The sequence below is a fragment of the Medicago sativa genome, chromosome 1 (assembly GCF_051527215.1).
Source record: "Medicago sativa cultivar Bolivia chromosome 1, Bolivia_mono, whole genome shotgun sequence".
Taxonomy (NCBI): Eukaryota; Viridiplantae; Streptophyta; class Magnoliopsida; order Fabales; family Fabaceae; genus Medicago; species Medicago sativa.
Window position 1 is genome coordinate 56,217,450 of NC_140749.1, and position 24,154 is coordinate 56,241,603.

The window sequence follows — 24,154 nt, forward strand, 5'->3', positions numbered from 1 at the left end:
CGATTTATCCCAGAATTATTATCATCCATAAACTAATCATCAAACTTCCAAAAGTAAAATTCACTAAGTTCATCAAACTTCCAAAAGTAAAATTCACTAAGTTGGTACCTCTCGTATACTTACAAATGAAAGAAACTAAATAAAAATTCAAATAATAATCAGAATTTTCCTACGCATTGTATATGTAGAATTTGTCTACATGTTCTATTTAGATTATCATGATAATTTATTTCAGATAGCTTATTTTCATATACCGTTAGCCTATGCCTTATGCAGAGCTTACCATCTTCACTTGTAGAAGAAGCTTATATGTGTACATTTTTTTTATATAAGCAAAATATCATTAGTGGGAATACAAGGGATCATGAATCCCGTTACAAAGTTTGTAGTCATAAGGCTAGAGAATGTAATCAACACAAACTAGAGGGTTAAATATGAATAATTCAGCTCGTTTAAAAGTCCTAGGTGTAAACTGTTGGAATATTTAGTTATAATTTATTTAATTATAATATTCCAATGATTATTATGTGGGCATATATATCTAATTTAATTATATTAGCTATTTATCTTTAAGGGCCTTAATTGATTAGTGATCATATAATGGAAAAAGACTTATTAGGTTTCTATTAAAATAATAATTAATTATTTAAGTGATATGGGCTTGGATCGGGTGGATATCTGGATGGTCCATTAACGGAATAATGGGAAACCCTAATGGCCATCCTATATAAAGAGGCTATGGTCCCCAATATACCGTACACAGCAAAACCGCTCTTCTCCCCATCTGAAGCGCATTAGGGCATCAAGGTACAGGTTGAGGAAGAACCACAATAGCCGCCACTGACTTTGTTTTTGTTTCAGATCAGTGCTGCCGGAAAAACTTTTTGTCATGGATCCAGGTATTCCTATGACCTTGAACTTTAATTTCAGTAAATCAAACATGTTGTATCTGATCATAAACTTGTTCAATAACTGCTTCCGCTCTTGATTGATAAATTAAATTATATGTATTGAACTGTTTATGAAATTTGCTAACAAGTGGTATCAGAGCCACTTCATGTTTGGTTTATTGGATCTTTTATGCAAATTATGTGTTTCGATTGATATGTATATATGATCGATTGATGATTAATGTTTTTTTTTTCTCAATCGATCACTTTTATATGGCCTGACTGTTCATCGAATGATAGTTGTTCTTTCAATAATTGTATTAATTGTGATGGCTGTTACATATATATGTTTGAACATATATCTTTCATTTTTGCTGTATATTCGATAGAATATATACTACTTTGTACACTTCCCTGCAACTGCAGTGCACGCATGTGCGCTGTTCTTTGCCTAAATTCAACTTGCGAATTCCTTCTCGCATTAAGGATACCTTAATAATCATGAGATTATTAAAAGATATATATAAACATACAATCTGCATTACATTTTGTGAGTAATGTTCCTTTTGTGAATTTTAAGACTTTCCCATTTAATTCTATTGAATTGTCTAGTAAAATTAGTTGAGTCGGTTGAAACAATAATGTTTCCCAAGTAACCTCTGTTGTGTAAATTGATTTCAATTAAGTTTACAAAAAGATGTAGTGTAAAATTATTCATGCAAGTTGTTGTCGGCCCCAAGGAAGGCGCAACTTGGCCGGATAATTTTACACTTGCGATGGTAAATATGTGTCGATTATAAAGCTTTATCCATGTGAATAATGGGACGCCCCAAGGTGGCCATTATTTGACCGGACTTATCGTCAATGTTTGATCATTGCATTGAGAGTACCGCTTGCAATTAAATCTTAGCAATCCAAAGATTGTGTTTTAATGATGCATTTGGTATCTTGTTTAAGTCTTATTTAATTTGCATATAAAGAAATTGTACATGTCCTTTTGGTTTATGACATGTCTACTAAAGTTGTTGTATGTTTATTGTTCTCTTCTTTCAGTTGCTGCTGCCACCGCTCCCAATTTTGCTGCTCAAATTAACATTATCCCTATGCTGAGTGGGATGAACTTCAAGTCATGGAAGGAATCTGCTGAGATTTGTCTTGGATGCATGGACTTGGACTTATCCTTGAGGGAGGATCGCCCTGTTGCTACTCCGGAGAATCCGAATGAAGCTAAGATAGAAAAGTGGGACCGTTCAAACCGTATGTGTCTTATGATCATTAAAAGATCCATACCAGAGATAATCAGGGGCTCGATTGCTGAGAGTGAGACTGCTAAAGGGTTCCTTGAAACCGTTGAGAAGTTCTTTGCTAAGAATGATAAAGTTGAAACTAGTAGTGTCCTATCCAAACTGGTTTCAATGAGCAACAAAGGTAAAGGGAACATAAGGGAGTACATTTTGGAAATGTCTAATCTCGCATCAAAACTAAAGGCACTGAAGTTAGAACTTCCTGAAGATTTAATTGTGCACTTGGTTTTAATTTCTCTTCCACCACACTTCGGTCAGTTCAAAGTGAGTTATAACACTCAAAAGGAAAAATGGACACTGAATGAGCTGATTTCTCACTGTGTGCAAGAAGAGGAGAGACTGAAAAGAGAGAAGACTGAAAGTGCTCACTTGGCCACCAACTCTCAGAATAAAAGGAAAAGGGCTGCTGCAAATTCTTCACAGAATAAGAAGGCAAAGGAACAACCAGCTGGGGTGAAATGTTTCTTCTGCAAGAAATATGGTCACATGAAGAATGATTGTTCCAAGTTTGCCGCATGGAAAGTAAAGAAGGGTAAGTTTCTCACTTTTGTCTGTTCAGAAATTAATTTAGTTTCTGTACCTATGGACAGTTGGTGGGTAGATTCTGGTGCTACCACTCACATTAGTATGTCCTTGCAGGGTTGCCTGTGGAGCCGTCCACCAAGTGATGCTGAAAGATTCATCTATGTGGGCGATGGCAACAAGGTTGCAGTTGAGGCTATAGGAACTTTTGGATTATTGTTTAAGACTGGTTGTTATTTGGATTTGTTTGAGACTTATGTTGCACCGTCTATTAGACGGAATTTAATTTCTATTTCTGTTTTGGACAAATTTGGTTTTTCTTGTTCATTTGGAAATAATAAAGTTAGCCTCTCAAATAATTCAAATATTGTTGGTTACGGGTCTTTAATTGATAATCTATATATGCTTGATATTGAGCGTTCCTCTACCGAAATATTGCAAATAGAGTCACGAGGTACAAAACGAAAATTTATTAATAATTCCGCCACTTTATGGCACAAGCGATTAGGTCATATCTCTAAACAGAGAATTCAAAGGCTTGTGTCGGATGGAATTCTTGAACCCTTAGATATGTCAGACTTTGAAGTTTGCATTCAGTGTATCAAGGGTAAGCAAACATACAAAAGGAATTTTAATGCCGAAAGAGCTAAAGACGTCTTAGAACTAATACATACTGATATATGTGGTCCTTTTCCATCAAGTTCTTGGAATGGAAAAAGGTATTTTATTACGTTCATAGATGATTACTCGAGGTACGACTATTTGTATTTAATTCATGAGAAATCTCAATCTCTGGACATGTTCAAATCATTCAAAGCTGAAGTTGAACTTCGACTTGGAAAGAAAATTAAAGCTGTCAAATCTGACCGTGGTGGTGAATACTATGGTCGGTATGATGGATCAGGAGAACAACGTCCAGGACCTTTTGCACTTTTCCTCAAAGAATGTGGAATTGTTCCGCAATATATAATGCCGGGAAAACCCAGCATGAATGGAGTTGCAGAACGACGAAACAGGACTCTTAAGGATATGGTGAGGAGTATGATTAGTCATTCTTCTCTTCCAGAGTCACTTTGGGGAGAGGCATTAAAGGCCGCAGTCTATATCCTAAATAGAGTGCCTAGTAAAGTAGTAGCTAAAACCCCTTATGAGCTGTGGACTGGGAAAAAGCCCAGCATTAAGCACTTGCACATTTGGGGATGTCCAGCTGAAGCAAGGCCTTATAGGCCTCATGAATACAAGTTGGATTCAAAGACAGTTAGTTGCTATTTTGTTGGGTACGCTGAACACTCTCGCGGGTACAAGTTTTATAACCCCATTAGTGGAACAATTTTTGAAACGGGAAATGCAAGGTTTCTTGAGGATGTAGAATTTGGGGGGGGGGGGGGGGGGGGAAGGAAACATAAGGAGTGTTGTCTTTGATGAAGAAACTATTACTGAAAATGAGCAAGTTATTGTGCCTGCTTTTGTTCCAGAAACAGATTCAGAAACAAACAATGATGTTATTCATAACATACCTGAAGAACAAGACAACGCTGAGTTTATTCCTTAAGCACCACTTGAAGTTCAAATTCAACAACCTCAAGAACCGCCATTAAGAAGATCCACTAGAGAGAGGAGAAGTGCAATTTCATATGATTATGTTGTATTTCTTCAGACTCATGAGGATGGCATTGGGTTGACTACAGAAGATCCAATCAACTTTAGTCAAGCTATCCAAAGTCCTAACTCTCTTAAGTGGGTTGATGCCATGAAGGATGAGATAAAATCAATGGCTGACAACAATGTTTGGGATCTCGTTGAATTACCTGAAGGAAAGAAACCCATTGGTTGTAAATGGATATTTAAAACTAAACGGGATTCAAAGGGTAATGCTGAGAGATATAAAGCCCGTCTTGTCGCCAAAGGTTATACTCAAAAGGAAGGCATTGATTATAAAGAGACTTTCTCTCCAGTTTCTTCGAAAGACTCTCTTAGAATCATAATGGCATTAGTAGCTCATTTCGATTTAGAGCTGCATCAGATGGATGTAAAGACTACTTTCTTAAATGGAAACATTGAGGAAACAATATACATGGTGCAACCAGAAAATTTTGTGTCAGGTGACCCAAAATCTATGGTTTGCAAACTTAAGAAATCCATCTATGGCCTTAAACAGGCTTCCCGTCAATGGTACTTTAAGTTTCATCAAGTTATATCCTCGTTTGGTTTTGAGGCTAATCAAGTTGATGATTGTTTGTACCTAAAGTTCAGTGGGAGTAAATATATCTTCTTGGTATTATATGTAGATGATATCCTTTTAGCAAGCAACGATATAGGCTTACTGCACGAAACCAAGAAATTTCTCACAAAGAATTTTGAGATGAAAGATCTTGGGGACGCCTCCTTTGTCTTAGGTATCCAGATACTTAGAGATCGCTCTCGAGGTGTTTTAGGATTGTCGCAAAGGAGCTATATCGATACAGTTTTGGATAGATTCTCCATGAAAGAGAGTAAACCAGGAGACACACCCGTTGCTAAAGGAGACAAATTTTGTCTCAAACAGTGCCCCGTCACGGATCTTGAAAGGAAAGAGATGCAAAAGATTCCTTACGCTTCGGCTGTGGGGAGTCTCATGTATGCTCAAGTTTGCACCCGTCCCGTAGCTTTCATTATAGGAGTTCTTGGGAGATATTTAAGCAACCCTAGTATGCAGCATTGGACGACAGTAAAGCGTGTTATGCGTTACTTGAAGAGAACAAGAGACTTTGTGCTCACTTATCAGAAGTCAGACAACTTGGAGATCGTCGGATATTCTGATTCTGATTTTGCAGGATGCCCGGATAGCAGACGTTCCACATCTGGTTACATCTTCCTCTTGGCTGGAGGAGCCGTCTCCTGGAAGTCTGCTAAGTAGACTTTAGTGGCTCCCTCTACCATGGCTGCGGAGTTTGTGGCTTGCTTTGAGGCATCAAATCATGGAACTTGGCTGCGGAACTTTGTCACTGGCCTACGTATCGTTGGGAGCATCCAGAGGCCCTTGAAGATTTATTGTGACAATAGTGCAGCTGTACTCTACTCCAACAACAATACGAGTGCTACGAAATCGAAATTTATCGACATCAAGTATCTTGTTGTGAAAGAAAGAGTTCAGGAGAAACAAATTTCGATAGAACAAATAGGAACAGACTTTATGCTAGCTGATCCACTAACTAAAGGCTTGGCACCTAAGGTTTTTCATGGACATGTTGCAAACATGGGTCTTGGTTTTTCGATTGCCTTAGATTAGTGGGAGTCATTTCCTATTCTTTATTTTATGTTCTATATTATTGATGTAATTTTGGTTCAAACTTTCAGTTATGTTTGATTTTCTGCAGAAATAAAACTTATGTGATATTATTATTATAACAATATCAAGTTTAATTTTATTATGTGCAACTTTTGTAATTTTTATTGCACCTATTGAACTACATTATGATCTCAATAAAGACTTATATAGGACCGGTTGGAAATAGACATGATTTAGAGATCACATTACATGAAATTTCCATGCCACTCACCCATATTGATCTATGTCATTGAGTACATTGTTATGGTGGTCGTCGGGGTTCCGTCACGTTATATGTCAGTGACGACAGCCGCGGTGGTCCCATTATTAATGCATGAGATGGGCCAGATTGTAAAGTTGAAATCTAACGATAGATAGCATTCAGATGTGCACCTAAAGAACCTTGATATAATTATTGCTAAGATATATTGCCCAAGCGGGAGATTGTTGGAATATTTAGTTATAATTTATTTAATTATAATATTCCAATGATTATTATGTGGGCATATATATCTAATTTAATTATATTAGCTATTTATCTTTAAGGGCCTTAATTGATTAGTGATCATATAATGGAAAAAGGCTTATTAGGTTTCTATTAAAATAATAATTAATTATTTAAGTGATATGGGCTTGGATCAGGTGGATGTCTGGATGGTCCATTAACGGAATAATGGGAAACTCAATATACCGTACACAGCAAAACCGCTCTTCTCCCCATCTGAAGCGCATTAGGGCATCAAGGTACATGGTGAGGAAGAACCACAATAGCCGCCGCTGACTTTGTTTTTGTTTCAGATCATTGCTGCCGGAAAAACTTTTTGTCATGGATCCAGGTATTCCTATGACCTTGAACTTTAATTTCAGTAAATCAAACATGTTGTATCTGATCATAAACTTGTTCAATAACTGCTTCCGCTCTTGATTGATAAATTAAATTATATGTATTGAACTGTTTATGAAATTTGCTAACATAAACAAAAAAAAGGGCGCATAGAAGAGGTGTCAAAATGGACTATCCAACTCGTTTAAGATCGGTCCTAACATATTTAAGGTTTTATCGGACCTGACAAAAAAAATCGTATTTAAATTGAGCTCAACAATTACTACCGAGCTCGGCCTTATACGAGCTGCAGGCTAAGTGAGTTGACCCTTATTTCTTTTATTTGTATAAAACATAATAAAAACTTTCACAAAATTTCTTATAAGCAATAGTTTTTATTCATCGAAAAAATATAGTAACAACAATTGTTTCAAATACTTGTGTTTGTCTTCATCAAAAAGGGAAAAATTGTTGGAAAAAATGGTTTGTACAATTCCTCTAAGGTTTTGATGATAACAAAGTATTGAAGAACAATTGGATATGCTTATTTTTGTTTAAGTGTGCATGATCATAGAATAAATTCATCAATGAATTGAACATGTATAAGAGCATCAGAAGCGCTAGAGAAGCTTAAAAGACTATGGTAGAAGATCTGAAAAAAGGTCGACCTAAAGTCAACATCTTGGATCAGAAGAAAAGGACGCCACTCAAAAGCTGAAGATTAACCTCATCGGACTCTGTGATGATCATCTGACTTAGAAGACACAATCATACTTAGAAGACCCCAGATTCAAAAGATCCTTAGGGACCCAGACTCCACGTCAGTTTTGTCGTCTTCTGTAGCTGTCTCTATATAGGATATGAGTACAATTTTGTCTTCTTCTAACCACGTGTAGAAATGGACAAAGAACTTCAAGGACAAAGAGAATGAACATATACTTCCAGTTTTAGCAAAGGAATTTCGAATGACTATTGAATGGAATTATCCATATTAGGCAATGACCCAACGTCCTTAATTTGAAGCTTCTCAACGACTCTTAGTGCGCTGAAACTTTTCTCTAACGTCTCTCAAATCCCTGCCTATAAAAGGAGATGAATACCTGAAGAAGATCGATAAGACTCTTCTATTTTTACTGTGTCATTACTCTATCAAAATCAAAAAGCACAAAAACACTTAGGAATTTCTTATCAAAGTTTATAACTTAGATATCCTAAAGTCAAAAGAGTTTGTTCAACATTGTTCAGTTTACACCTCTGATTATGTATCAAGTGTATGAACAAATTTGAAAACTGATAGGTCCTTGAAGCCTAAACCGCCATAATTTTTATGCATCAACGCATATACTCATCCAATGAATATCCATTTGTCGTTAAAACTCATTTTAATCATTACTTGTTTCAAAAAAAATCCCATTGCATATGATCATACATCTTACTAATGTCTAACTTCAACACCATGCACCCCTCATTACCACGAGTCTTCATCCTCATATGGTGAATGACCTCAATTGCGACCATAACATTATTAAGAATCGACCGCCCTGGTACAAGGGTTGACTGATTATTAGAAATACACTGTGGAAGAATAGCTTTCAGCCTGTTTGCTAGCACCTGAGAGATTAATTTGTAAAGAACATTACAAAGAGCTATCAGTCATCATGTGTTTCATTGTAGTTTGAGAATTACCTTTAGGCATAAGAGTAATATGGGTCATATTGAAGTAGGCCAGGAACTGACATGTATCGAGCCAAACATAACATCCTTTAAAAATCTCATCACTACATAAGTTCTAGAATTGTTGATAGAAACTTGGATTGTAACCATCCGGGTCAAGGCACTTATCTGGGTGCTTGGAGAACACCACCATTCAAAATTCCTATTTTGTAAAAGGTGCAGTTAGAAGCAAATTATCATCATTAGAGATAGTTTGGCGGATTACACTAATGATTGAGGCAAACACGATATTTTGCTTTTGAAATAAATCAAGAAATAATATTTTGCAATAAGACTCATAGTCCGAATGTTAATTAAAAAGTGCCGTTAAAACTTCTTTGGGCTTAATTGTGAATTTGATCCCCTCTCTTTATTTAGTTTTAAATTTGATCCCCTATTTTAAAATTTGATAATTTTAGTCTCATTATCTTATTTTTAAATTAAAAATTGATGATGTAATATGTTTTAAATGACATCGTATATATTTTTTTATTTTTTAAAAGGTACATTGTATATGATATGATGCTAAATATAAAATAAAAAATAAAATGTAAATTTTATTTTTGACCAAAAATAAATGATGTGAAATAAAAAGTAAATTGGAATATAAAAAAGGTGAAGAAAGGAGCATCGGAACAAGACGAGGTCCCACAGAAGATGCAGAGTATGGGCCAAGAGACCCACACTACAACTGATTCCATAATATAACCAACTGGCGACGAGCGCGGAAACAAAACTAACACATTTCATTTCAAAGCAATATCCAATTTTTCGATCAAACCAAAAACGCATTGTTGCGTTTTCATGAAAACTCGTCACAATGGGAATTCCTCAAGCCATGGTTGCTCTACACGAACGAGCATCGTTCGTTAAAGACTCGCTTCACAAAAGCCAAACCATTACCGATAACATGGTTTCGATTCTTGGTTCGTTTGATCATCGTCTTTCTGCGCTTGAAACCGCAATGCGTCCCACTCAGGTAATGTGATTTGGATCAAGTTTTTTTTAGGGATTTTGTTGTTGTTGTTGTTGTTGTTGTAATGTTTGATTTTGTTGTTGTTATGTAATGATAGATTAAAACGCATTCGATTCGAAGTGCTCATGATAATATTGATAAGACTTTGAAAGCTGCGGAGGTTATTTTGGGGCAGTTTGATCAGACGCGTAAGGTGTGTATGTCTCTGTTTTTGGTTTGTTTTCAATTTAGTTTTATGGTTAAGTGTCTGTTTCAGAATTTGATTTGAAAATGTGTTAAAGAATAGGAACCTTTTTGTTTGTCTTAACCCTCTGATTCTCGGGAAAAGAACATGACACACTGACACTGACATCAGACATCATGATACTACAATTCGACGCTGGTAATAACATAAGAAAATAAATTAATTGAACGTAATCATTGAATGTGTTAGTGTCGTATTAGTTTCTGACAGTGACACATGTCAGACACCGAAACAACTTCTATCAGAGGTGTCAGTTATACGAAGGTCCTTGATTGTCCGAAGTTTGGCCAAGAAATTAATTGAATGTAAAATACATATGTTAGTGTCGTGTTGGTGTCTGACACTGACATGTGTCGAACACCAAATATGTCTTCCATCAGAGTTGGCCAAGAGGTAAATAACACCTACCCGTGATTTTTAACAAGAGATCGAGCTTGGGTGCTTCCAATTGACTCGACCATAACCTGGTGAAAACCACTAAGCTAGAGTAAGGTAGGGACAGGGGGGATTTTCGGTGGAGCGATGAAAAGCGTAGAGATCGGAAGGAACACCAACGGCGAAAGCACTCTGCTGGGCCAACACCGACACTGACAAACAAAAGCTAGGGGAGCGAATGGGATTAGAGACCCCAATAGTTCTAGCCGTAAACGATGAATCACTTAAGTCCAACTACTTGATGAAATATAGTGGTATAGAGTTTTTTAGACTTAGGATTTCCCCAACTGTTGAATGTTGCTTCTATTCACATTGCTAATTTGTATTGTTATATGAATCATGTACTGTTTCTTGTTTTGGAAGTGTTCAATTGAGCTGTTGTTATGCTGTGAAATTTGTTTGTTTGTTAACTATAAAATGAAAAGTTTTATAATTTAATGTAAGGAGTGTGCTCTGTGACAAAATTGACACCATTGTTTTCCGTTTTGATTACCCTTCCACCTTCCAGACCTCCTCTACAAAATTTTGTTTTGAATTTCAGATTAATGTTTTTAACATATCGGTAATGGTATCTTTAAATTGCATCTATAGCTATAACTGATATCCTGTATACATTTGGACCATTGATAAGTCTGATACTTTTTTGGTCAACTAAATTTCTAGCAGATGCTATCGGGTTTTTAATGGTTTTCAATAAAATTTGATTGTTAGGCGGAGGCTAAAATACTGCGAGGGCCACATGAGGATCTAGAAAGCTATTTGGAAGCAGTTGATCAGCTTAGAGCTAATGTTCGTTTCTTCAGCAGCAAAAAGAGTTTCAAAAGCAGCGACGGTATCATCAACCATGCAAACGGCTTGCTTGCTAAAGCTATCTTAAAGCTGGAAGATGAATTTAAACATCTTTTGACAAATTACAGGTTCGCGATCTTGAACTTGAATCTCTGCTTTTCTTTTCAGTAGACACGTGTTTGTGTATGCATTACATTTAACCTCTTCTAATTTCTGGATCTTCATCTCTTTTAGACACTAACTTAAGCATTCTATAGTCCTTCTTTAAGTGAGATCATCACTTATTAACTTACGCACCTAACAAATGTTGCTTTAGTTTTCTCATTTACATAATATCAGTTGAAGTAATTTTTAAATCTTATTCTTGGATAAATGGATTTTATTGCATTTTTATATCTACGGGCTCAAATTTTTCCCTTTCGAATCACTCCCTTGATCCAAGTGACCCGACTAACTTCACGTGTGAAGTTCAAAAACCCATACTTGTTCTCACTTTTTCCACGTTTTTTTCCTTAACAATAACTAGATTATACATCATATTTTTTATTCTTCAAAAAACTATATAGCAAAGGAAAGATGTATTAAAGAAGAAAGTCAATGTTGATTTCTGTCCAGGAATAATATGCATGGTCTTTATTAAATGATTTTGTTTCAATGTTTTACTTCATCGATTGTACTATTAGTGCTTTAATTTGGTCAGGAAGCCTGAATTTAAATGCTTATTAGTTTTCCTACTAAAGGCACAAAACATGATTTTTTTTCACCATATGCAGCCCGGTACAAAGTTAACTATTATTACTTTTCCATCTAATATATAGTTATTGAGTCTAGAACAGGAAAAAACTTAACTATGATTTCTTTGCATTCCTAAAAGTTTGCTGCTTCTTCATATGTGTCCTGTTGCTTGTGCATACGTAATTGTAGATCCTCAAAAGGTTTCAGCTATGTTTTTGGATCTGAAACCTAAAAATCCTCATGATATATTTTTTAACATAGAGGCTTTTGATTTCAGCAAGCCTGTGGAACCTGATCGCCTTTTTGACTGCTTACCAAACTCTCTAAGGCCAGCAGCGCAGCAGAATGCCGGTGGCGGCGGCAAAAACCATCCAGAAAAACAAAGCATAGAAACTGTCACTTTCACCCTCCCAACTCTTATTCCTCCCAGAGTTATACCATTGCTTCATGAATTAGCAGAACAAATGGTTCAAGCGGGCCATCAACAGCAGCTCTTTCGAATCTATACGTAAGTTTACTTCTTTCTGTATTATTACCAGACTGCAATTTTGTGTGTGCAAAGCTGGAAATATATGAGATCAAGCTGGAACAAGTCTGCACATAAATTCTTCCAAATTTGGATTGATTTATAATAACTGTATGTTCCAAATTTGTAGAGACACCCGTGCTGCAGTCCTGGAGACGAGTCTAAGGAAGTTAGGTGTAGAGCGGCTGAGTAAGGATGATGTTCAAAAAATGCAATGGGAGGTTTTGGAGGCTAAGATTGGAAACTGGATTCATTACATGAGGATTGCTGTAAGGATGAATATGAATCTCCCTTTCTTGTTTTTTTATCTATTCTTTCTCTGTCCCACAAATCACTCTATGTTTATTTGAACAGATCAAATTGTTGATTGTTGGGGAAAAAAAAATCTGTGATCAAATATTTGATGGACATGATTCTGTGAAAACTCAATGTTTTGCTGAAGTCACTGGTAGCAGTGTGGCTATGCTTCTTAGTTTTGGAGAGGCAGTTGCCAGAAGCAAGAGGTCACCTGAAAAACTATTTGTTCTTCTCGACATGTATGAGATAATGAGAGAACTTCAACCAGAGGTATTGTTAAGTTTAAATTTCCTGTCTTTGTGTATGTATGAGACGTAATATAATATTGAGGCGTAATATAAATTGAGCACTGGCAGATATTTTTTTTCTTTTTGGAAACTCTTAGTTATCAATGTGAATTTGTGTTTGCTCATTTCCATTTGAAGAGGATTTGTTATTTGAAGGATGCATATCAATCCAGAGAATCCTAAAGGGAGTCTTCCTTAACTAGACACTTGGAGGCAAAAAACGAGATGATATGAAAGAAAAGGTGGAAGCACCGCATAGTATATGACAAGAAAATAAAAAGTTGCTAAAATTATTATAGTTTTGATTGTAGGTTTTTGCAAGCACATTTTATAAGAAATATAACTATTTTTAATAATTTATCTGCATTGCTACGATCATTGTAGGCCTGAACTTGATTCTTTTTGGTGTATATGCTAACATGTGCCCTTAGGGCATTGTTTAAAAAATCAAAAGAGGTAACTTTTGCATAGAAAGTTATGTACTTTTGAATTTGACAAGTGTTTGACTTATATTTTAAGACAAAGTTTCCTTTTATGGATTCCTTAACCAAAGCCCTTAAGGCACTATGTATGCATATAAAATTATAGATATTTTCTTTTAATGTTATTTTTGTACTATTGTCTTGTTATTATCAAATATATTTTCTTTGTTCTTGGTGGTTTGAAATATGATGCAGATTGGGATACTGTTTGATAGTAAAGTTTGCGCTGAAATGCGAGAAGCTGCAATCAATTTGACAAAGCGACTTGCTCAGACAGCCCAAGAAACCTTTGGTGACTTTGAGGAAGCAGTTGAAAAAGATGCTACTAAAACTGCTGTGCAAGATGGAACTGTGCACCCTCTAACCAGCTATGTTATCAATTACGTAAAATTTCTCTATGAGTGAGTAATACTAATGAAGTTTCTCTGAATTTTTCCTAATTGGCCTGTATTGTCTTTCTAATTTTCCCTAAGGCCATCTGCCGTGGTTTCTGAATGTCGTTTCTGAATGTGACCAGTTATCAAGCAACTCTGAAACAACTTTTTCAAGAGTTTGATCCCGCCGATCCAGAATCTCAGTTAGCATCTGTTACAACAAGAATTATGCAGGCTCTCCAGAATAACCTAGATGGAAAGTCTAAACTATATAAAGACCCAGGACTAACCCAGTTATTTCTTATGAACAATATCCATTACATAGTGAGATCTGTGAGAAGGTTGGTTGTATATTTTTTTGTTTTAAAGTAATGAAATATTTTAAGTCGGAGATTCTATCTGGATTCAGGACACTTTTGCCTATTTTTACTTACAGGTCTGAGGCAAAGGACATGTTGGGGGATGACTGGGTACAAATACACAGAAGAATTGTGCAGCAGCATGCAAATCAGTATAAAAGGATCTCTTGGGCAAAGGTTAATTTCTTTAAATTTAATTTTTCATGCTATCTCTGTGGCCGTAGAAATTTTAACATTGATGATAAACTATTCTTCTGAGCATAAGCTAAAGATATCAAGGACCTAGTGTGTGTGTGTGTGAGTGTGTGTGTGTGTAACACCCTCCACTTTAATTTTGGAAAGATACTAATGAAAATTGAAAATTAGTATTTTTATTACAAAGAAATAGATGAACTTCCCGTTGCAAAGATATTACAGAACACCTCTCCAAGTTTTTCTCATGGGAAAATGTTGATGGTTGGTATATTTTGTTAGTAGTCCGGGTTTGATCCCCAAACCTCCTTCTTAAACTGCTGTAGGTGTCCCATCTCAACCACTTGACCTAAACCTTAGGGATTTCACCTCCCCAAGTTTGAAAGATGGTTATAAGGCCTTTGGCAAGTGAGGAGCGGCCTTTGAAGGTCTGCAGGGTCTTGTAATTGGGTAGTTTACCTGTATTTCTTTTATTTAGAAAAACCTGTTCCGTATATCCTATCAATTACCTTGTGACATATTCTGTGCTCCTCGGTCCTCAGTCAGTCGGAAATGACAACTTACCATACCATATATTTGATGAGGCCTTTCATTAGTACATTGAAGTTTTTTATTTTCTTTGGTAGTAGAGAAGAGTAATCAAATACGAGGTTCACACCTTTCTGTTCTTAGCAGTTAGCATCATTCCTTTCATCGGGTGATTCTTTTTTATTTATTTTATAGGAAAAGACCTGGCTCAACTTTTTTTTGGGTTAATAGCAACAGCAAATTTACAGCCTTTGTTTGATGTCTCAACGGCACATTGCTCATAAATTGACACACTGCTTACTTTAATGTTCCATTTGTTATGCAACATATTAGATCTAAAAATGCAAATCTAAATCATTTATGAATTCACCCAGAGTTTGTATAATGAAATTTTAATTAATAGATAGTGCTGTATGATCCTGCAGATCTTGCAGTGCCTCACTGTCCAAGGAGGTAATTCATCTGGTGGAGGGGACAGCAACAGTAATATTTCAAGATCATCGGTTAAAGAAAGGTTCAAGACATTTAACACTCAATTTGAGGAGCTTCATCAGAGACAATCTCAGTGGACTGTTCCTGATAGTGAATTGCGAGAATCACTTAGACTGGCTGTTGCTGAAGTTCTTTTGCCTGCCTATAGATCTTTCCTTAAACGTTTTGGGTATGTTTCAATTAGGATAAGTCTTTTTTGTTTTCTAATTCTCTTATCTATATAAGTCGTATCCTTCTCACGTTGATGACCAAGTATTTAATCTTTCAGGCCCATGATTGAGAATGGCAAAAATCCTCAAAAGTACATCAGATACTCTCCTGAGAATCTTGAACAAATGCTCGGTGAATTTTTTGAAAGCAAGGCGTGGAGTGAACAGAAGCGGTGAAAATCGTTTCATAGATCATTGTGTGTTTTACAAACTTAGGTACTCGTTAAGAAGTTGTCCATTTATTGTATTCAAATGTCTTTTTCTCCCTCCTTGTCCTTCTTATTACAGAGCACTCGATTGGTATTTTACCAATGCAGAGTTCAAGCGGGAGTCTTTTTTGTGGACTTCATATGGGATCACATGTAGCCATGTAATATTTTGTTCATAAGCTTTTTTTTAACTGGATATATGTTCATATGCTAAACACAGTAGACACACTATCTTAATTGTTTGATAATTCAAGTTTTTAACAAAATACAATAGTATACACAATAGAATATCAAATATTATATTTCATAATGTGTTTTATATTTGAGTTAGGCCTTATTCAATCCTAAAACTGGTGAAAGAAAAACTCGATCATAAATATCGTTAATTCAGAGGGGTGAGGATTGGAGTATTGCAAGAATTATTTTGGTTATGATTCTACATAAAAGGTTAGATATAAACAAACCTCATTTTCACCTATGAGATTCTGACAAAAACATCACATAAATAGAGGTTTCGTCCTGAAATAGAGAATTTCTCGTGTGGCCACAAGAATTTTGAACATAATTTGGAAACACTCGCAAAAATGGAAAAAGAATTAAAGAGAAAAAAAATTCAATTGAAAGTAAATTTTTAATCATTAAATGATATGTATTTTGTATATGAGTGTGTCTAAATGCTTGTGTCCATTCAAATATTTCCCGAACGTGTTCTTTATATCTCAAGTGACTTTAGAATTGCTACCTGTGCTCAATACTTTTCTAGCAGTTCATTAGTAAAGAAATGCATCTTATAACTTTTTCATCATTTCTTCTCAAATTTTAGTCTAGATTCTATCTAGAAGCGTTTTTTATATTGAATTGCTAGCCTTCAAGATTGAAAAATGTTGGACATAGTATGTAGATGCAGCTTAAGCTCAATCTAATTGTACATTGTATTGTCCAGTACCAAGTACCATTTGGATCCTCTCTATTTAGCATTCTTTCCATTTCTTTCATATAGAAAGATAAAGACACACTCAAGTTGAAAAAATATAAATAATTAATAATAGTGGGACACACTTAGTAGTAAGATTCACTATCTACTTTTTTGTATGAATCTCTCACCAAATGACATTCCCCATTTATTTTAAGCAAAAGGATAAGATCCTTACTCGTCCAGTACAACTCTTCTTGAGCCGTAGGGATATATATCTGCATTGATAATATTTTTGGGGTTATTTTTAGTCGCATATGTGGGTGGCAATTTGAACTAACAATCTACCATCCAATCCATCCAATCAATAAACAACAAGTTAATGGACATGGTCGTTTTAAACATTTTGAAGGTCATGTTCTAATTTTGGATGCCAAAATTAGTACATGCAGAAGTTTCGACTTTTTAAAATTTGCATATTTGATCCAATGCACATGTACAAAAGTTTATCATCCAGGGTGCATACAAATTAATATATTTTTTTGACAAGATATTAATTTTTATGTAATATATATGTATGATTACATAAAATAACACTCAATATCATACATTGAAAACATTAAATAGAGTAAAATTAATTAAAAAAAATATTTATAATTTTTTTTTAACAATAAATACTTTTGTGGACTTTTATCAATAAATACTTTTGTGGACAATATTTTTTATTTTTTTTTATCAGGTAGTCTAATGGCTAGATTCACACACATTATGTGTGGAGAAGTGGGGACACTCAATATCATACATTGAAAACATTAAATAGAGTAAAATTAATTAAAAAAAATATTTATAATTTTTTTTTAACAATAAATACTTTTGTGGACTTTTATCAATAAATACTTTTGTGGACAATATTTTTTATTTTTTTTTATCAGGTAGCCTAATGGCTAGATTCACACACATTATGTGTGGAGAAGTGGGGAATATGAGGTTCGAACCCCAGCCCCTGCACATAATGTCATTGGTAGCTACCAACTGAGCTATACTTACAGGACATGTTTGTGTACAATTTATCTGACTCATTTTTTGTTTATAATTTAAATTATGAAATTTTTTAAATATATTTGACATAGGAGGGGAGTACTTCTTTACTTACTCCCTTTTGTTCGTAAATGGTAGAACCAATGGGACTTTGATGGATCCTTCTTTTTGCTCTGTTGGTTAACAATGTTTTCCTGTAAGCAGATTAGCAATGTTATGTGATAGACGGCTTTTGTTAACTCTGCTTTTATTTTAGAAATAAATAATAAAATTGAGTTAATGGCATGAAGTTTTTTGTGTGGGTGTTTTCTTTGTTAATTCATTCAATGGATAAGAAAAAGTATTGAAAAGAAAAGATAATAAACACAAGTTAAGAAAAACATAAGATAAGTTGTTTTGTTAAAACGAAAGGGATGAATTTATTTTCATTAACTATTAGAGAAACCAAATAATATATACCAATAGGTTAAAAGGGAACATATCTTGAGTTTGTTGAAATTTAGTGTGTTTTTTTTAGCATTCTTTCATCTTTGTAAGTAATAAATTCTGTAACAATTGAGTGACTAATATTACAAAGTTGAATTAACTACTACTAATTATCAAATTTAGTAGGCGGATCTCATATACAACAAACGATAACAAGTTTTTTTTTAGCAGCAAAATTTATTAATAACCAAATGTCTGTACAAGACGAAAAGAGACCGGTAACATAGAAAACTACAAGCAAAGGGCACCGAGGGCCACCAATAAAACACCACCAAACCTAGAGCTACCATCAAAATCCAACACAAAAACTAACCACCAACATCAAAGCCAACACCAAAATCAAAGTCTAACCTCCTCACATCAACAGAAACCAAACTTGAGTTAAAATCTTGGACCTCCACTGCAAATGGCCACTAAAACGAGATCCAAACTCCTATCTTCCACTACTCACACCAAAACTCGTCCAATAAAAGCTACCATCGACCAAATTGACCCCAGCTGTCATAGAATACACCAAACAAGCCCAAAAACTTGAGTCTAGAAACTGACTCTCGATCTTGAATCAAAAACGATCTGTCCACCAGACTCCATATACAAATCTCTAAGGCATCTCTCAAAACTCTCTGTCTAGCGGAGAATGCACAACAACCAACCCAAAAACTTGAAACTAGACACTAATTTCCGATCTCAAAGCAAAGTGGTCGGCCCAGAGGAATCTAGAAGACAAATCACTCAGGTAGTCGAGATATGGAACACAGTTCAAATAGAACCAGGTCGAAATAAGACCCATCTTGAAGAAAACCCAGTATTGAAATACGCAAGATCAAAAGCAAATCACAATCAACCACGAGCCAATCGAAAACAACACAAAATCAGCAAGAGTTATAGAGGTGATGGACCTATACCGAAGTCACCATGAGCGGAGAGCGAAAGAAAAATAAAAACAAACCCCCAACAATAGAACCAACCCACAAACTCTTCATCATAAAAAATGATAACAAGTTTAAATTCCTTAGAAAAAGATAACAAGTTTGAATTAGTAGCTATAACTACAACTCTAGATTCGTTGTCTATGTTTTTTTCCCCTTTCATGTAAGCAATATTGGATCGTCCATTGTAACACATAATGATGATGAACAAAGCTCTATGTTTCACCTTAATCTACATATGTATATCTATAGTTTGATAGGCAAGAGCAGTGATGCTTCCCTTGGGAGTAATTATTTCTAGGGGAATATTCATTTTAATGATTAAAGATGTTATTATATGTATCTAATATACTCTTTCATAAGCCGTTATCTAAAATCTTAGTTTTTTCTCCTTCATTCAACAAAGAGGGGTGGTTTATGGTCAATTTTTGACCACAAATCATCCCTCTAAATCGATTTTCTCCTTCCCTTTTATTTAAATAAGTAATTTTCACAACTATTTAGTTTTTTCTTTTGTGATTTCATCTTCTTAGTGTTACATTGTTTTGTTCGTCGTCTTTGTGCGACGTTGTTTGTCTTTTCCATCTTGTTTAGGTGTTTATTCGATTGAGATTGATAGATCAACTTCGATCCGATGCAGATTCAATCAATGACTTTGGAGTCGTTAACGTTGCATATCTGAAGACATGACTATTCCGGAGACTTGAATGTAGTCATATTTGTAGGATTTTATACTTTGCTGTTTTATGCTATCAATATGTATGTTGTAAGTTTGTTCGCAGATTCATCCTTTTTGTTTTTAGCAATTTGTATTTTATCGATATAATCTATCAAATTGAATGAGTTATTATCGTTTATTCTAAGTAAAAATATTACTAAAGATGTTATGGCTCCAAAATTTGGCCTTCTGTCCACTACTCACTACTGAGTTGGCAACTTGGAAAAACAAAGTAAATGCCAATATAAGACAATAGTTCTCCAAATGTACTCGTACGAAGCTTTTACTTCATCAAGTCACACATCACAAATACCTATACAGAGAAAAACAATTAAGTGTTTCACATATCCATGCAATGGCCAAGGGGTTGTTCGTCATGATCATGATATTTTGGCTCATATGGAGTATCAACACAGACACAACGGTTGAACAAACTACTAGAAAAATTGGGAATAGAGACGGGCAAAATCCGTCTCTAAAATGAGAGAAATCTGTCTCTGAACATGTCTGAGACGAAATCAGAGACGGAATCAGGTCTGTCGTTGTTTTCGTCGTCTCTAAAGCCTTTAGAGACGGAATTTAGATTACCGTCGCTATCAGAGACGGAAACAATCCGTCTCCAATTAGAGAAACTGAAAATCCGTCGCTAACATCTACATCAAAGAAACTGAAAATCCGTCGCAGTTAGAGACGGAAACCACGATCTCAATCTAATATAATTCCGTCTCTAAACTCTGTCAAAAATTTTAACATTCCGTCTCTATTCATTAAATTTCCGTCTCTATGGAGACAGATCACAATTCCGTCTCTAAAAACCTTTTTTTTATATATAAAATCTACCTTGATATTCTAAATATTTAGTACTAAAATAATGTTTATAATATTCATTATGTTGATCTAACTCTCAAGAATGTCACAATATTTTGATAAATATCAAATTTACAAAAAATGACATGAAAATCTTGATCCTAAACACTCATACAACATAACATCACCACTTGATATCAAAATATAAAGATGTCCAACAAAACATCACTACTTGATTGTTTGATCTAACAAAAAAATAAATATACAAAAGTAATCAAACTAAAATTCATGTACCTCGTTGTTACCATAGCAACAACTTTAAACGCCAAAGGCTGTATAAAACTTATTCAACTCCAACTGTTTAATAGTTTTGTTCTCTCCTACAAACTTTTGTGCAACCCTCGTCAATAGATCAGCACCATTCCATCTCAAACTGTTATCGTCATATGTCATATAGAACTCTTCCAAGCATTCCTTTATGAACAGACTGCATGGAACAAAGAATGAATTTCACATAATGTTCAATACTAACAAATCAAATTAATTGCATTTTCCCCATCACTCTTATCATTCAATATGGTTGCAAAAAGGCACGGCAAGTCAGCAACACACAATTTAAAGCAGAATGTTCATAAATCGACTTCAATATAATATATATGACATGATATTTCAAATAAATGTATACTTGAAATTGGCTATATCTAAAATTCAAGGACTAACTAATTAGAATTTCATTTTGCATCATTCATTTAGCAGCATATTCATGCTAATGAACAAAATCCTACTTTCAAGGCTTAACTCATGTAGGAAGGGAATTGTTTCCTATGAGCATAGGGTTTCTTTGTTAGCGAAGAGAAAAGGGAATTGTTTCCTATAAGCATAACAATTGGGTTTTATAAAAATAGATATGAGAAAGCAAATGACAAAAGCAATTCTCGTCAAAGATCAGTCAGTTATAGCATCATTATTATGAATTCATGATTGTCATTTTAATAGTTTCCTTGAAAACGCTGTTTACAAAATGAAAGGAAACACACTAACAATACCTGTGCCTCCCAAAAGTCATCACAAAACCATTCAAAGAACTTCCGACAACTTGATCCTCTATACCAACAGAATTATTAAGAAAAGAAATTGGCTTCAAAAGTATGATATCAGAGTCTAGGTAGATCCCACCATATTTGATAAAACACAAGACAGTGTCAATGTCATATCATATCCCAAGATGCATACATCAAAACAGTGTTACCAATAGCAGATTGTGAAAAATAGAATATGCATTGAGAAAAAGCAAATTATGTATCAGACAAACAGTGAAAGCTGCATAACGGTTGAAATATGTCAATTATACACTGCATAAATAGTCAACTAATAGATTAAAGCTAAAGTGAACACCACGTATACACAAAATCAGTTTACAATTACAATTAAGCAACTGATACCTGCTAATACTAGTCATCTGTAACTCTACTATTATCGGGACGCATCCTATTATCCATCCATTTGCGATGTTCAGGAATCTCCATTCTATATTCAAAAATTTGTAGCATGTTAGTTACAATTGTTAATAAATTTATGTGATTTTGTTTCTCATTTTGATAATAGCAAGCGGGTACAAGAAAATCAAATAGCAAAGCATTCACATAAATACGGATATGGACTTAATCATGTTTAACATCCCAACTTCAATAAGAATTGGATAAAATACATATCAAGCAATTATGGAAATAGACACGGTGAAAATAAACCAAATCAAGAATACATATCTATCAAATAGCTTAATGTGATTATTGCAGGGCTATAATAACATGAGTGCTTAAAGTCCTTTACATAAACCATATTATTGAAAAATGCAGAAAATTAATCATGTTCAACATCCCAACTCGAAATGCAACATCAACATATAAATATATATGAATTGAATAAAACACATAGCTAGCAAATAGCTTAATGTGATTAAGCAACGAGGGAATAGAAAAATGGCAGCAAACTAAATCATATTACATAGCTAGCAAATAACCATAAATGATCTTCTTGATTAATGAGTAAATAACAAAAATCAAAAACATAAAACTGTAACAAAAGTAGCAGAAATGTAATAAGATTCCATTGAAATTACATAGAGGTTTACGAAATCACTCTTAATAGATTGAAGACCAGAGACACCTGAAAACATATGAAGTTGCAAAATTACCTCAAAGTAAATATACTTGTCAAACACTGACACGTGAGGTGTGGCATATTGGAAAAACCTTTCATATGAAGTGTCGGTTCTATATTCTTTTGGAAATTACGGGAGCCATTGGCACTCCGCTTATTATTGACGTCGCAACTCAGAAACGCGCCTTTGGCCATTTCACGCAGGTACTGGTGGATATTGATTTTTCATGGCGTCTCATCTACGAAGTCATGGTGGAAAGGGAGGGTTTTTCTTTTCCTGTCAAGGTTGATTATGAGTGGTTCCCGGATTTCTGTTCGCACTGCCAGATTATTGGCCATTGGCCACTCTGTTGGTTGTGTAATATCCTGCTTGCCAATATCAGAATATTACCAGTTAAATGTGTCAGAAGACAAACATTTAAGGAAAATAAGTATGATGAAAGTATTATTACGAAATGTCATTCAAGCACGATTTAAGTACCAGTGTCGTACAAACACGCTTAAGACAAGGGCAAGTTAGTAATTGCACACAATAAGGATATTTATTTGTGGTTGGCTCAAAATATCTCACAATTCCTATCCTTTCTCTCTCTAAGTTTGGGAAAGCAACTCTCTCCTCCTTCTTTCTTCCTCTCACGCCATCCCTCTCTTCTCCATACCATCCATAGTTGTTTCCAAAGTTGAATCAAGTTAAGTAAAGTTCCCTCATGATTTCTTAAGCCAAAAGAAAGCTTGATTCTAGTATGATTCCACTTCTTTCATCATTAAGTCAAGATTGAAGAAGTTAGGGTTTCATTGAGGTTGGGTGAAGTTGAGGCTTGGAAGTTTGGTGAATCAAGCATGGAGGTTAGCAGCTTATCAAGCAAGAGACAACCATGGGTTTGAAATGAAGATTGAGAACTATTTTGGAATCAAGATCAAGAGCTAGGGTTTTGGGTGGTTTGAGCTTGGGACTTGGTGATGCTACAAGAACATGTTGTGGTGAGTTCTTCAGATAGATTCTCCTACCTATGGGTTATGTGTGTTATGTGAGATGATGAAAATGTTAAGTTAGAAATTATGAACTTAGGGTTTAGTGCCCTTTTTTGTCATTGATCATTGAAATTGTGTTGTTTGTTGTCATGTATTTGTTCTAAGTTGTTTTTCACATGTTATGGGTGCTTTGTGTGCATTGAAAACTTGGTTTTTGAGGTTTAGAAGTCAAAAATACGAAATTCTGCAGGTCTGATGAACTAAAATCGAAGCACGATGTAAAGAAATCGGACTACGATATTTTTCGAGGCAAAATGTCACAAAACTGCTCACATATCGTACTACGATGCTTCATATCGTAGCACGATGTAAAGGAAATCGTACTACGATGCTTCATATCGTAGCACGATTTTCACAGTACAACACTTTTTCTTAAAA

At 34.8% G+C, this 24,154-nt stretch overlaps 3 protein-coding genes across 3 annotated transcripts; 2 read left to right on the forward strand and 1 right to left on the reverse strand.

The window, feature by feature from the left end:
- The first annotated feature begins 1,894 nt into the window (after positions 1–1,894).
- Positions 1,895–2,940, forward strand: LOC146955598 (uncharacterized). Its single transcript, XM_085711576.1, has 2 exons — positions 1,895–2,726; positions 2,834–2,940. The coding sequence occupies exons 1-2, from the start codon at positions 1,895–1,897 to the stop codon at positions 2,860–2,862; spliced, it is 861 nt and encodes a 286-aa protein (XP_085567702.1). The 3' UTR covers positions 2,863–2,940.
- Positions 2,941–9,291: 6,351 nt separating this feature from the next.
- On the forward strand, positions 9,292–15,988 carry LOC146955599 (exocyst complex component EXO70A1-like). The gene is made up of 11 exons (XM_085722295.1): positions 9,292–9,538; positions 9,633–9,728; positions 10,926–11,131; positions 12,016–12,246; positions 12,395–12,533; positions 12,619–12,831; positions 13,526–13,731; positions 13,848–14,045; positions 14,141–14,240; positions 15,209–15,444; positions 15,544–15,988. Exons 1-11 carry the CDS (start codon positions 9,380–9,382, stop codon positions 15,659–15,661), a joined length of 1,902 nt encoding a protein of 633 aa, XP_085578421.1. The 5' UTR covers positions 9,292–9,379; the 3' UTR covers positions 15,662–15,988.
- Positions 15,989–20,745: 4,757 nt separating this feature from the next.
- Positions 20,746–22,760, reverse strand: LOC146955600 (uncharacterized protein At4g19900-like). Its single transcript, XM_085722296.1, has 4 exons — positions 22,704–22,760; positions 22,027–22,111; positions 21,631–21,765; positions 20,746–21,071 (listed from the first exon to the last, which is right to left on the reverse strand). Exons 2-4 carry the CDS (start codon positions 22,041–22,043, stop codon positions 20,903–20,905), a joined length of 321 nt encoding a protein of 106 aa, XP_085578422.1. The 5' UTR covers positions 22,044–22,111; positions 22,704–22,760; the 3' UTR covers positions 20,746–20,902.
- Between the last annotated feature and the right edge of the window lie 1,394 nt (positions 22,761–24,154).

Bases quoted from the DNA above. Each gene is read 5' to 3' on its own strand.
- LOC146955598 (XM_085711576.1), top strand. From the start codon at position 1,895: ATGACATGTCTACTAAAGTTGTTGTATGTTTATTGTTCTCTTCTTTCA. The intron at 2,727-2,833 runs GTAAGTTTCTCA...ATGTCCTTGCAG, and splicing joins CGCATGGAAAGTAAAGAAGG to GGTTGCCTGTGGAGCCGTCC.
- LOC146955599 (XM_085722295.1), top strand. From the start codon at position 9,380: ATGGGAATTCCTCAAGCCATGGTTGCTCTACACGAACGAGCATCGTTC. The intron at 9,539-9,632 runs GTAATGTGATTT...ATGTAATGATAG, and splicing joins CCGCAATGCGTCCCACTCAG to ATTAAAACGCATTCGATTCG. The intron at 9,729-10,925 runs GTGTGTATGTCT...TTTGATTGTTAG, and splicing joins AGTTTGATCAGACGCGTAAG to GCGGAGGCTAAAATACTGCG.
- LOC146955600 (XM_085722296.1), bottom strand. The intron at 21,072-21,630 runs GTATTGTTAGTG...TGTTCCATGCAG, and splicing joins ATGACTTTTGGGAGGCACAG to TCTGTTCATAAAGGAATGCT.